Raw genomic sequence first — 12,536 nt, 5'->3', positions numbered from 1 at the left:
CCACGATGGTCATTTATTTAAGGCAAATGTATGAAATAGTATTTTAAATTACATTTTACAAGAAATAATACAAAATAATTTTGAAAGTGCCATAAACTCTTTTTATTATTTTCCTGTTCCAAACGTGTATAATGTTTCCAAAAAGCAGTTGAAATACATTATCTTTATGCTGGATTTTGAATAAATTACATGAGAAAAATAATTTAACATATCAATACAGTTAATGTGATTTTATGTTTGAAGATGGCTTATTTTAGATTTTTATTTTAAGTCTGTTCTAAGTGGAATAGACTAGTAATTTACAAATTTCCTTAATAAACCCCAGCCATTTCTAACAACGTAACATGAATTTAGTTTTCTATTCAAACTACATGTTTTAGCCATTCACAAATAAAGAAAAATATTGTATCTGAAATAATTCATAAATTACATTTCAAGTTGACAAAATTTTTACACTACTGAAAAATCCAACATAAATTTTACCTCCTCCTTGGAGTATTCCGTTATTACCTGAAGTAGAAGCTATCTGTCCCCTTCCATCCTAAAGCACCTTGCCATTTACCATATTGTATTAGGAGTTCATCTCACATCTCAAATAGGAAGTCAAATATGAAAACAGCAAGCATCATACTTAGTGTCTAGTACATACTCAATGAATATTACTTCTCACACTGAATCTACTTTCTTAACAAACTGAGAATTTCTTGAGAAACATATTAGTAACTGATATGGTCACACACAAATATCTGTTGAATAAAAGAAATAATGACTCCTTTGGCATTTTGGCAAGTAATAAATATCCTTATTTCTATAGAATTATGGCAGGAAATTGAAGGTTGTAAATCAAATCATATTCTTTGCCAAAGCCATTTTATATGTGTTTTGTCTTTTTTTTTTGGTAGTTCAGTTTAGAAAACAATGATAAGTTTAAATGATTATGTGAAATTATCTGGAAGATACAGAGAAATCCTAGTTCTTTTCCACAGTTGACGTAATTATTGCTGACTCTTGCACAACATAGGTTTGAATTCTATGGGTCCATTTTTACTACAAATATAAATTAGAGTATGCATTTATTAAAATAAATAAATCTGAGGTTGACTCTTCAGATGCAGAGCCATAGATGCAGAGGGCCAGCTATGAAGTTATACTCAGATTTTTTACTTCACGGGGGCAGGGGATATCTACACCCCTAATTCCCAAGTTGATCAAGGGTCAACTGTATATTTTTCAATTTTCTATTGATAAATTCTATGTATTATCTAACATTTTCATTTTAGAAATCAGTTCCAGAAGACATATTTTAGGTAAATACTTTTGATTATTGCATTAGCATCCATGATATATGACATGGACAGTGTATAATATGACCAGTATTATCCTATTGTGTGTATGTGTGTGTGTGTGTGTATGTGTGCACATTCAGTAGTGTCTGACTCTTTGTGACCCCATTAACTGTAGCGCTTTGGCTCATCTGTCCATGAAATTTTCCAGGCAAGAATACTGGAGTGGGTTTCCGTTTCCTACTCCAGGGGATCTTCCCAACCCAGGGATCAAACCTGGGTCTCTTCTGCCTCCTGTATCGGCAGGCAGGTTCTTTACTACTAGTGCCGCCTTGGAAGCCCCATGCTGCTGCTGCTGCTGCTGCTGCTGCTAAGTCGCTTCAGTCGTGTCCAACTCTGTGCGACCCCATAGATAGCAGCCCACCAGGCTCTGCCGACCCTGGGATTCTCCAGACAAGAACACTGGAGTGGGTTGCCGTTTCCTTCTCCAAGGCATGAAAGTGAAAAGTGAAAAGTGAAAGTGAAGTCACTCAGTCATATCCGACTCTTAGGGACCCCCTGGACTGCAGCCTACCAGGCTCCTCCATCCATGGGATTTTCCAGGCAAGAGTACTAGAGAGGGTTATCCATCTCTAAATGCATTGGTTTAGTAAGATTACTTTATTTCTTTGATTATATATACATATATATGTATATATAAATCTCCATGGTATATCAATATTAACATTCAAAAAATTCATGTTCATTTTCTGCCTTGTTAGTATAAATTCAAATATATAACAAAGAACATGGCTAGACTCTGTCATTAACAAGCAATGAAGTCATTAGTTCTGTTGCTTAGTAGATATAAATGGAGTTTTTTCTCCTGGTCCATAGATTTGCGTCCTGATGAAAAATTTAATTAAAAAAGAATCCACAGACATATTTTAACATATAATAACCATTAGTCTATAAGATGGGCTTCCCATATGGTGCTAGTGGCAAAAATCTCACCTCCCAATTCAGGAGATGTAACAGATGTGGGTTTGATCCCTGGGTTCGGAAGATGCCTGGGAAAAGGAAATAGCAACCCATTCCAGTATTCTTGCTTGGAGAATCCCTTGGACAGAGGAACCTGGCAGGCTACAGTCCATGCAGTCAGAATATATTTTATTAAGTGGAAATAGATCTTTATATCATCACTTTATAATGTCACTAGATGTAAACTGAACTTTTACTTTTTATTTTTTTTTTTTTTTAGGCAATGGCACCCCACTCCAGTACTCTTGCCTGGAAAATCCCATGGACGGAGGAGCCTGGTAGGCTGTAGTCCATGGGGTCGCTAAGAGTCGGACACGACTGAGCGACTTCCTTTTCACTTTTCACTTTCATGCATTGGAGAAGGAAATGGCAACCCACTCCAGTGTTCTTGCCTGGAGAATCCCAGGGGCAGGGGAGGCTGGTGGGCTTCCATCTATGGGGTCGAACAGAGTCGGACACGACTGAAGCGACTTAGTGGCAGCAGCAGCAAACTGAACTTTTAAAAAATACTATTTTTTATTTTAAAAAGGCTCTTTGCAAACTAGAAACACAGAACACAGGCTGTTAAAGTCAGTTAGGAGCTATGTCAAGGGAAAGCTTGTTATGTATTTAATAGGGAAAAAATAAAAGTGTATATTCAATAAATGTTTACCAAATAAATGACAAAAAAATCTTGAAAAAAAATCTAAGGAATGCAGCAATTTTAGTGAAGACAAATGGATGGGAGAAAAGACATTTATGAGAAAGTCATCCTGGCAGGTGGGAGCTATACTTGAGTACCATATGCAAGTTTTGGCTGTCAATATGTAACCTGTCATGCTGTATGTGACTATAAGAAAATGTTTAGGTAAAATTATATAAATTATATATATATAATATATATATGAATGACTGCACTTAAGATATGACAGGACTTAGAGAATTTAAACTTTGAGCTAGAGTCACATGGCACATAAAATTAGATATTCCCAGAATTCTGTTACTGCATAGTTAGGAGTCAGAGAGGTGTGTACTTGGAAACTGTACAACCATTTGAACTTCTTCTTGACTGGCCCACATTATAAAAAGAGTAAGCAAAACCAGTCTTCTCAGGATTAAGGAAGCAAATGAAATCCAAAACAACTGATGGACTAACAGCTTAAAGTGAGTAGTCATTTTGATGCTGAATATTGTATATATAGGTACTTGGTACATTTTTAAAAATGAGAGAACAAATGTCAACGAAAACTTTGTCCTTCTCATTTGTATGTATTTATCACATCTTATATGTTTTTAGGGGCCATAAGAAAACAAAGCAAAAGGAAAATTTGAAATGACTCTGATCTTTCTAGATTGTTCTAAATTGTCTGATATAACCAAAATAACAACCTAAAACTTTCCCCTTTCCTGGTAGGAATAAAGAACAGTTTCTAAAATCATAGTGCCCTATAACATTGTTATGATTATATTCATTTTAATTATTAAAACTTTTCTCAACCTCACATTTTATTTAAGAACCCGAAAATACAAATAAATCAATTTGGTTACACTGCAAATGCACAGCTGAAAAACATCTCCTTTACCTGTATCAGGCATCAGTCAGAACGATAAATACCTTAAAGAGATAGGAAGATGATGCAAGCCAGTTTTCAGTAACTGGCATAATTAAAACTGAAGCAAACTGTGAACCTTATGCCTACCCTGCCCCAGAACATAAACAATTTATTTTAAATACGTGTGCTCAGCAAATGTATGCACAGCTCTTTCAAGGCATTTAGTGCTTTAAATACAATTTCATCATCTCTCCATTTACTTCAATTCCCTTTCTTTTCATTGTAAGCATAAGCATACTTACCTAACGGGGCTAGAAGTAGAATCTGGGTCTCTTGCCATTACGGTACCAATGATTGTACCCACTTCAATATCTTCATGAACCTCAAACAGATAGGAGGATCTGCTGAAAACAGGGGGTTCATCCACATCCTCAATAGAGATTTTCACAATTGTTGTATCTTTAAAAGGTCCTAGGTAATAAAAACGTGGATCCACATGGGTATTTTCTGCTTCAACCTTCAGAGTGTAAAGCCTTCGGCTCTCATAGTCAAGTGGCTGTATTAAGAATAAATAAGTAAATAAATCATCAAATTAGATAGAAGACAATTGAATCATATGTCCTTTCCAAGTTACAGTATGACTGTTAAAGCCTAATTGAGTTCTGTCAAGTTGTTCATTAACTGTAAATAATTAAAGTAATAAAAATATAAAATAAAACTACTTTTACATATCGGGTGGAATTCAGTTTTATTTTCATGTACTTGAAATGTAGTACATCAGAATATAGGAAAATGAGAATCTAAATCTTAGAAAAATTGAAATGGAGATTAATATCTATCTTATATGATGGCATTATAAAAATGGGTTGGTGGATTGTGTGTGTGTTTGTGTGTATATATGTGTGTGCTGAGTTGCTGGCTACAGCTAAATTTTTCAAAGCAAAAAATTCAGTAATCTTTTAAAATATTTGCTGTGATGTTTCCATTCCATTTAATGGCCCATGGTAGTACATAAATTTGATGAAAGTTTGAAGACTAATACAAAACCTTTCAGCAGTTATGTGAAACACTGAAAATAGGAACAACCTTAGGTAAAGAGAAAAATTCTGACAGTAATTGGTAATTAGGTTACATTATGAAACAAAAAGAAACTTAAATATTGAGTTGGCCCCTCCTTTGCTAGTCATTGTCTTTGCCTACTTTGAACTTGGTAATAGAACCTGAGGAGAGTTTTGTGATTAACTAGTGGTTACTTTATGCAAATAGTATGCAGGACATTTTATTAGGACCTAAATTCTACTGGGCCTTACTTTTTCTTATAATGATGGTACTGATGCTGCAATAAAAAACTAGTTACCTTTAAATTGTATCACTGAGCATATGTGAGCAGAAAAGCTTAATTTATGTAGCAGAAGGGAAAATGTGAACAATGAAATTATCTTCCAATCCATGCTGTCTCTTTTCATTAGCAACTCTAATTATTGCTTCATACATCTGGATAGATGGCATGTTACTTTTTATGCCTCCAAATGTGATGATATATTGCTATTATTAGCTATTAGCTATTTTTAAGGAAACAATGTTAATAAGGGGCTTTAATTAATGTGACTCAGAAATACAATCACACATATATTACCTTGCCTTTTAAATTTTGTAAAATCTCAGGTTTCATGTTTTAATTAACAAAAGCACTGGGTCAGAACGTCCAAGGTGATCTTTGGCTTTATGTCCCTCATACTTATACATTTACACTGGAACATGATAGGGATATTTCTTAATGGACAATGCTTGAGTGGATAACACATAGCAAAATATCTACTTTCTAAACAGATGATTATTTCCATGGCTGTTCTGCACCTTTTTCACAGTGATGATGCCCTCCTGTGTGTCCTTCTCAGTTATAATGTCAAACATATCAGTCCCATCACCATCAATAATTCGGTATTCTACTTCAGCATTTTTCCCAGTGTCAGCATCAGTTGCTTTTACGCTTCCAATGGCTGTGCCAACTGGGGAGGATTCAAGAACTCGAAGATGGATGGTGTCTGTACAGATTACAGAAAAGAAGAGAGAGAGAGACTTCCTCAATAGAATATTTAAAGGTAAAATGTGTATGAGAAAATATTATAAATCTTAAACTTTACATTAGATGTTTACTAATAAGTTGAATACACTCAATATGTATAATATATAGTTTGGGGACAGAAAAAGTAGAAATATAGGGTGCTTGATCTGTGCTTACTAGTGAAACAACCTATACCAAGAATTCTGGTTTTAAAAAGAGCATGTTGTCTTCTTTTGCATTTGCATAAGTAACTAGAGATTAGCTTTGAGTACAAATATGTACCTGTATGTGTTTATACAATCACAGCAAATCACAGAATATACCACAAATATTTCTATATTGCAGTGAGTGAACATATTTTTAAATTGTTTTTCCTTTCTTGTTTTCAGTTATTTACTACTCAGTTTATTGCAGCTGCAGAGCAGAACATTACAAAATTCCATGCGATCAGCCATAGTGGGGAGGAACCCCACTTCTGTTTGTGATGGGAGACACAAAGGATAGTCTGTGGGGAATACAAAGATGTCCTTCACAGTGTCAGTGTGAAAACACTACATTCTGACAAACTCCCTTACATTCAGAGCAAAACAAGAATTTATCTAAGCCCCTGACTCTAGTCGTGCTTCCAGCATGAACCAGCTCTCCTGCTAAATGAGATTTATGTTTTAGCACCTGATCATAAACTACATGCTTCTGACAGATTAATTGACCCAAAGCACACTTCTGATTAGAGCAGATTCTCGCTCATAAACCTTAAGTAATTCTCCTTAATATACATAATACAGTCCAGACCTCTTAGCTAGTCATACTCTGGCCTGACTATATCTTTCCTAATGTGTCTTTCCTTCTGTCACTTCCAGGAAAGCTTTATACCAAACTGGGCTTTTCAAAGTCTTTCTTGTCAAAAATTAATTTCCTGCTCTCTATATTTTCACATACTATTTCCCTCACATAAACTTCTTCCCCCATTGTCCTCAAATAATTATAACACAATTTACCAAATCTGAGAAAATGGCTGTCTTATGTGTTGAGTGTTTGAGGGGCTAAGGCCCTTAAAATTCATATGTTGAACTCCTAAACCCTATTCAGGATCTCAGAATATGACTGTACTAGAATATAACATCTTTACAGAGGTAATTAAGGTTAAATGAGAAGGTTAGGTTGAGCCCTAATCTAACATGACAAGTGTTTAGACACAATCAGGCACAAGAGGAAAGCCCATGTGAAGCCTGGAAGAAGATGGCCATCTACAAGTCAGTGAGAAACCTTAGGAGAAACCACCTTGGTCTTGGACTCCCAGCTTCAAGAACTGTGAGAAGAGAGATGCCATACAGTCTGTGGTACCTTGCAGGGCAGCCCTAACAAACTAATACAGAGGCCAACAACTTCTCAGTTTGAAAAGTCCTTTCCTAGGAGACACCATTAGGACTCAGTTTCTACCACACCCTGGTTGGTCACTTAATGTATACTTGTCAATTCTTTTTCTACATTTTTTTCTCTCCATTAATTTCTGGTTACACAACATTGACAGCAACTCTCAATTCATTCCTTGGTTATTGTCTTGTTGGCTCTCTTTGCCTTTGCTTTTTTTTCTCCTAGAAACACCTATTCTTGGATAATCAGATGGTTCATCCTCTTTCTTCTTCAGGTGACTACTCAACCATGACCCCTCAGAAGCTTAATATTTCACTGAAAAGAACCTTTTTGAGAAGGCATCACTCTTCCTATCACTTACCACTGCTAGGTATTATATGATTTACTCGTTTATTTGTATGTACCATGAGGATGCTACACAAGACAGGGGCGGCTTTGCATTTTTTCACCACCATATTCCCAATGTACTTCTTTGAATGTAATAGCCACTATGTACTTTTTCTTATATTGGATATCTGAGAAACTACCTAACTCATCTGTCAGGTCCTATAATTGGCCAAATCCAATTAAATCTTTTATACTCTGAGTGCACACTGCAGCCATATCAATGCTTTGAAAACAATAATTTAATTAATAGTTATTCAGAGCCTTGAAATTATTTGACAACTCACTTTGTACTTAAAACATAGATAGGCTGGCCCTCCATAGATTCTTATTTCCTGTCATTTTCACCCTTAATTAATAGTCTCCATACACTGGTCTTCTTTAGGTTTTTCAAATACGTTTTTCCTTTTCAATTTAATGCAGTTTTCTTCCTTATGAAAGATTTTCTACACAACTCTTTGCCTGGCAACCTCTGTCTCTTCCTTTGGATACACGTATGTGTAGGGCTGAGTCCCTTTGATGTCCACCTGAAGCTAGCACAACATTGTTAATCGGCTGACTTCAATATAAAATAAAAAAGCTTAAAAAAATCTAGGTGGCTTCAAACAATAAAAATTTATTGTCTTACAGTTTTGAAAGCTAGAATTCTGAAACCAACGTATCCGGCAGGGCCATTCTCTTCTCCACAGGTCTATAGAAGATCCCTCTTTGGCTTTTCTAGCTTCTAGTGCTTGCCATCAATCATTGGCATTCCTTGATTTGTCAATGCATCATTCCAACTACGTGGCCATCTTTTCCCTGTAATTTCACATTGTCTTCCCTCTGTGTATGTCCCTCTGTGTATTCTAATTGCCCCCTTTTTAAGGATACCAGTCATATTGGAAAAGGGCCCCAAACTTACATACCTCCTTTTAACTTGATCACCTCTATAAAGACCCTATTTTCACATAAGGACTTAAAGCTATATTTTTATGGAACATATTTCAACCCATAATAGGATACTCTGATGTGAAGTTAAATATTATCATTAATAAAATCCACCGATGTTCTGAGAAGAATAGCTGCAGAAATTCCATATGGAATTATTGTTTGTAAAGTTTAAAAAAAAATAAGAAGAGAACCCGAATGTAAAACAGCCTGAAAATAGGTAAATAAACTGTTACATTATCACACATCCTAACATAATATAAAATTGAAAAATATGAGCTATAGTTACATCAAAAATATGGATGAATCTTAGTTGCATTATATGAAGTGGGAAAAGGCAAATTTCAGAAAATTATACACAGTGGGACATTATTTTTATAAAACGTTAACAAGACCTCAACACTATTCTGTTTGGAAAACCATAAATACTACATATGTGTTTGTGTGTGTGTGAATTATCTCTCTCAAACACACACACACACACGCACAATTTGAGTATCTTGCATGTGAATGCAAGCTATTTTTAAAATCCTTGTAATGCTTTAAAGTAGTGATACTTATGTTCTCTTATAGTTACTGCATGCTATATGAAAACATAAAACAAACAAGCAAACCCGTATACACCATAAATAATTGTCAAATACAGCTTTGTTTAAAAGTGTTATTAGTCTTTACTGGCACTTGATGGAAATAAATATCTTTCATTTAAAATTCAGGGCTTCCCTGGTGGCTCAGTGGTTTTAGAATCCACCTGGAATATAGAAGATGTGGGTTCGATCCCACATACATAATAACACAGGAAGAATCACAAGTAGAGTCAGCAGGAAAAAAAAAAAAAAAACAGTGAAAAGCAACAATAACATAAAATTCAAAAGCAAAATCAAGACAAGTAAAACACTTTAGCTGGATCATATCAACAAAACAAATAACGTAGAGTCATCAGGTGGAGCATATTTTTAAAATATACTCAGTATGTTTTAAGGAATGAAAGTTATAAGATTTTTACTAGAGAATGAAAAGTGGCTTCCTATACTGATATGAAGCTAAACACAATATCCAGTAGTAGTCAAGGTTGAAGCAGTTAAAAAATAATGTATGGGTTAAACAGAAAATTAAAATCACAAAGGACAGATCTGGTGAGCTAGAGGACAGTGGAAGGAAGTCCACATGATTAAAAATTAATATATAATTGTGAGGTTGGGAAAAATAAAAGACATGGATCAAAATGTCAATGGACCTTTCAAGGTAACCCCTGATCCTAGAAAGATACTGAGCAATGTCATCAAAATTTGATGATAAAGTTATTTTGAACCTTGAATATTCACTATAGCCACAGTATTAATCAAGTATGATAGCCCAATAAAGATAGTTTTAGACTCAGCAAATTTCTTTCCCTTTGGCCCTTTTAAAATAACCTGATGTAGAATATATTCCAGGAAAACAAGAAGTTAAATCAAGAAACAGGAATACAGAAGATCTAGAGAGCTATGTATCTGAATTAAGAAAATGAAAAAGAACTGTCTGGGATGGCAGACTTTCCTGAACTCCAGAGATGAGCCAGCCCATGCTGAAGGGGGAATACTGATGGTTTATAACTCTGAATGTTGCTAGAATTAAGCTAAGTGCTATCAGGTTTTTTCACTAATAACTTTTGAATAGCACCTCTAAAGCGCAAATCTGTAACATCTCTGAAAATACAACTTTACTAAACAGGATCTTTGTCAATAGTGGAAATCATTCCATGGAAAATAAAATATCTGGCTTATTATCTCCTAAGACTTTTAAGAGCTGGTGTATGCTTTGGTTTACAGTTTTGAACTAAATATTCAACTTTTACATGTTGAATGTAAAACATGTTTTACATGTTTAATACTTTGTATTAAATTTAATAATTATGTTTACATGCATAATACTTTGAAAAGTGCATTTTAAAAATTATAAAGAATTTTTTTAAGACATGGTTAAAATTTATTAGATATATTTACTGCTTCAGTGAAAATGCTATTGGGATAGAAAGGCAGAGAGGAAGGGTGAAAATGGTGGATATAAAAGAAATTTCATAACAAACTTGGTGAGATAACCAATAGAGAAATTTTGAAATGTGTTATTATTAAGGGGAGAATAGATTGAGATGCCACTGAGCTCCATTTTTGAGAATGATGAAAAGAAGTCAAAAGGAAATCTACAAAAATTTTTAAAATAACAAGAAAATATTACTTAATTATGGTTAACCTAGGTGAACTAAAAAGTAACAATTTATCATTGTTTTCTGTGATGATTAGAGCTATGGAGAGGAAGAACAGAATGGGTGGCTTATTTTCTATTTTAAAATTTTATCTATGAACTTAATACTTTGGAGCAAATTATTATTATTATTATTGTTATTATTATCATTGGCAACACCATGTGGCCTGTGGGATTTTAGTTCCCTGCCCAGGGACTGACCCACAACCTTGGCAGTGAAAATGTAAACCTAACCAGTGGACTGCCAGAAAATTCCCTGAAGCAAATTATTTTTTTTTCAAAAAATTAAATAGAAAATTGTCCTGATGAAATTGGAGATTATCAGGTTATGGTAGAAAGTTTCTGCATCATGGATCTTTTAGCAGGGAGATAGAAAAAAAGAAAAAAAAAGTGTTTTTGTTTGTTTCATTAATTTTACTGTCTCATAGATTTCACTGGGAGTATTGTTTCTGGGAATTTGTTCTCCGACTTTTTATTTTTAGTTTGGGCTTTTTTTGAGATTGCTGTAGTTTTAGGCACTGGCTTAGATTCTGAAAATCTGTCTGCTTTGAACTTGTCATTAGTATAGTTCTGGTCAAGGATCCAAAACATTTTATTTCCTTGTTTTATTCTTTGGTAGGTGCAGAGACTGTTTCCATCGGGTTATTTCATTTTCATGAGAGTAAGCATTATCCATGTTAATTTTCAGTACTTTCTGAGGTTTAGTAGGGAAGTGATCATTCTCCATTGATTCATATTATGTTGTTGTTCCGTTGCTTAGTAGAGTCCTACTCTTTGTGACCCCACAGACTGCAGCACGTCAGGCTTCCCTGTCATTTCCTAGCCCCTGAAGTTTGCTCAACCTCATGTCCATTGAGTTGATGATGTCATCCAACCATCTCGTCCTCTGTTGCCTTCTTCTCCTCCTGCCCTCAGTCTCTCCCAGCATCAGGGACTCTTTGCAACCGTATGAACTGTAGCCTGCCAGGCTCCTCTATACATGCACAAAAATATATTTATTTTTTTTGAAACACTAATCAAATTGTTTTCAAGTTCTATTCTTTCCAGAAAAGCAATGACTAAGATTGAGCTCATTCATTAAAATACCATAGATTTAGTTCCTCTGTTAAATAATTTAGATAGTCATACAATAAAATACATATATGTTGTATACACATACAGAACATATACATTCATAATTGCTTTGATTATATGGCCACTTCAGTAATTCATTTATTCAATAAATCTTTATTCAGTGCTCACGATGCATAGATAACGCTTTCTCTGAAATTGTGTTTATGCTAAGAAACCTATTCAAGGATGAGATTTATTGGGTCTACTTCAAAGTTTAAAAAGTGCATTTCTATATTTTAAAGGTATGAGAGAGCTATTCATTCATACTCTTAAATTTATTTCCAAAACTCGTCTGTTGAACACAGGTATGCTAGTTTGTCAAGCAAACTGAAATTGCTTTAATGAAGAGCTTGCAAAGGTGTCTACCATGTAAGGGGAGCAGCAGGAGAGGATCCAGAAAGGAGACAGACTGTACTGCACTCACTGTCAAAGGCAAAGTAGCACCTGCCATCCATCTTACATTTCATGTTTCCTTAAAGGCATCTATTTGCATGCTTCTTATTTTTTACCTTACAGTTGATGAAGCTTTAATTATGTGGTATGCTTTCCTATCAATTCCAATTTATAGTTGTTTCCAATTCATTCCCAGGTGTC

General features: G+C 34.6%; 1 protein-coding gene across 3 annotated transcripts in view; it reads right to left on the bottom strand.

Moving 5' to 3' along the window:
• The window catches only part of CDH10 (cadherin 10), a 186,576-nt gene that overhangs the window by 22,859 nt on the left and 151,181 nt on the right, over positions 1–12,536 (bottom strand). For 2 of the 3 annotated variants that reach the window (XM_027520259.1, XM_027520260.1), the window contains exons 6-7: positions 5,693–5,880; positions 4,138–4,391 (exon numbers count right to left, since the gene is read on the bottom strand). In XM_027520259.1, the coding sequence (XP_027376060.1) occupies positions 4,138–4,391; positions 5,693–5,880 (442 nt within the window). Of the gene's footprint in view, positions 1–4,137; positions 4,392–5,692; positions 5,881–12,536 lie in introns of those variants that run through there. The other variant, XM_027520261.1, reaches the window with a different exon arrangement.

The sequence above is a fragment of the Bos indicus x Bos taurus genome, chromosome 20, assembly GCF_003369695.1.
Source record: "Bos indicus x Bos taurus breed Angus x Brahman F1 hybrid chromosome 20, Bos_hybrid_MaternalHap_v2.0, whole genome shotgun sequence".
Lineage (NCBI taxonomy): Eukaryota > Metazoa > Chordata > Mammalia > Artiodactyla > Bovidae > Bos > Bos indicus x Bos taurus.
This window is presented reverse-complemented; position numbering and strand designations above follow the sequence as displayed.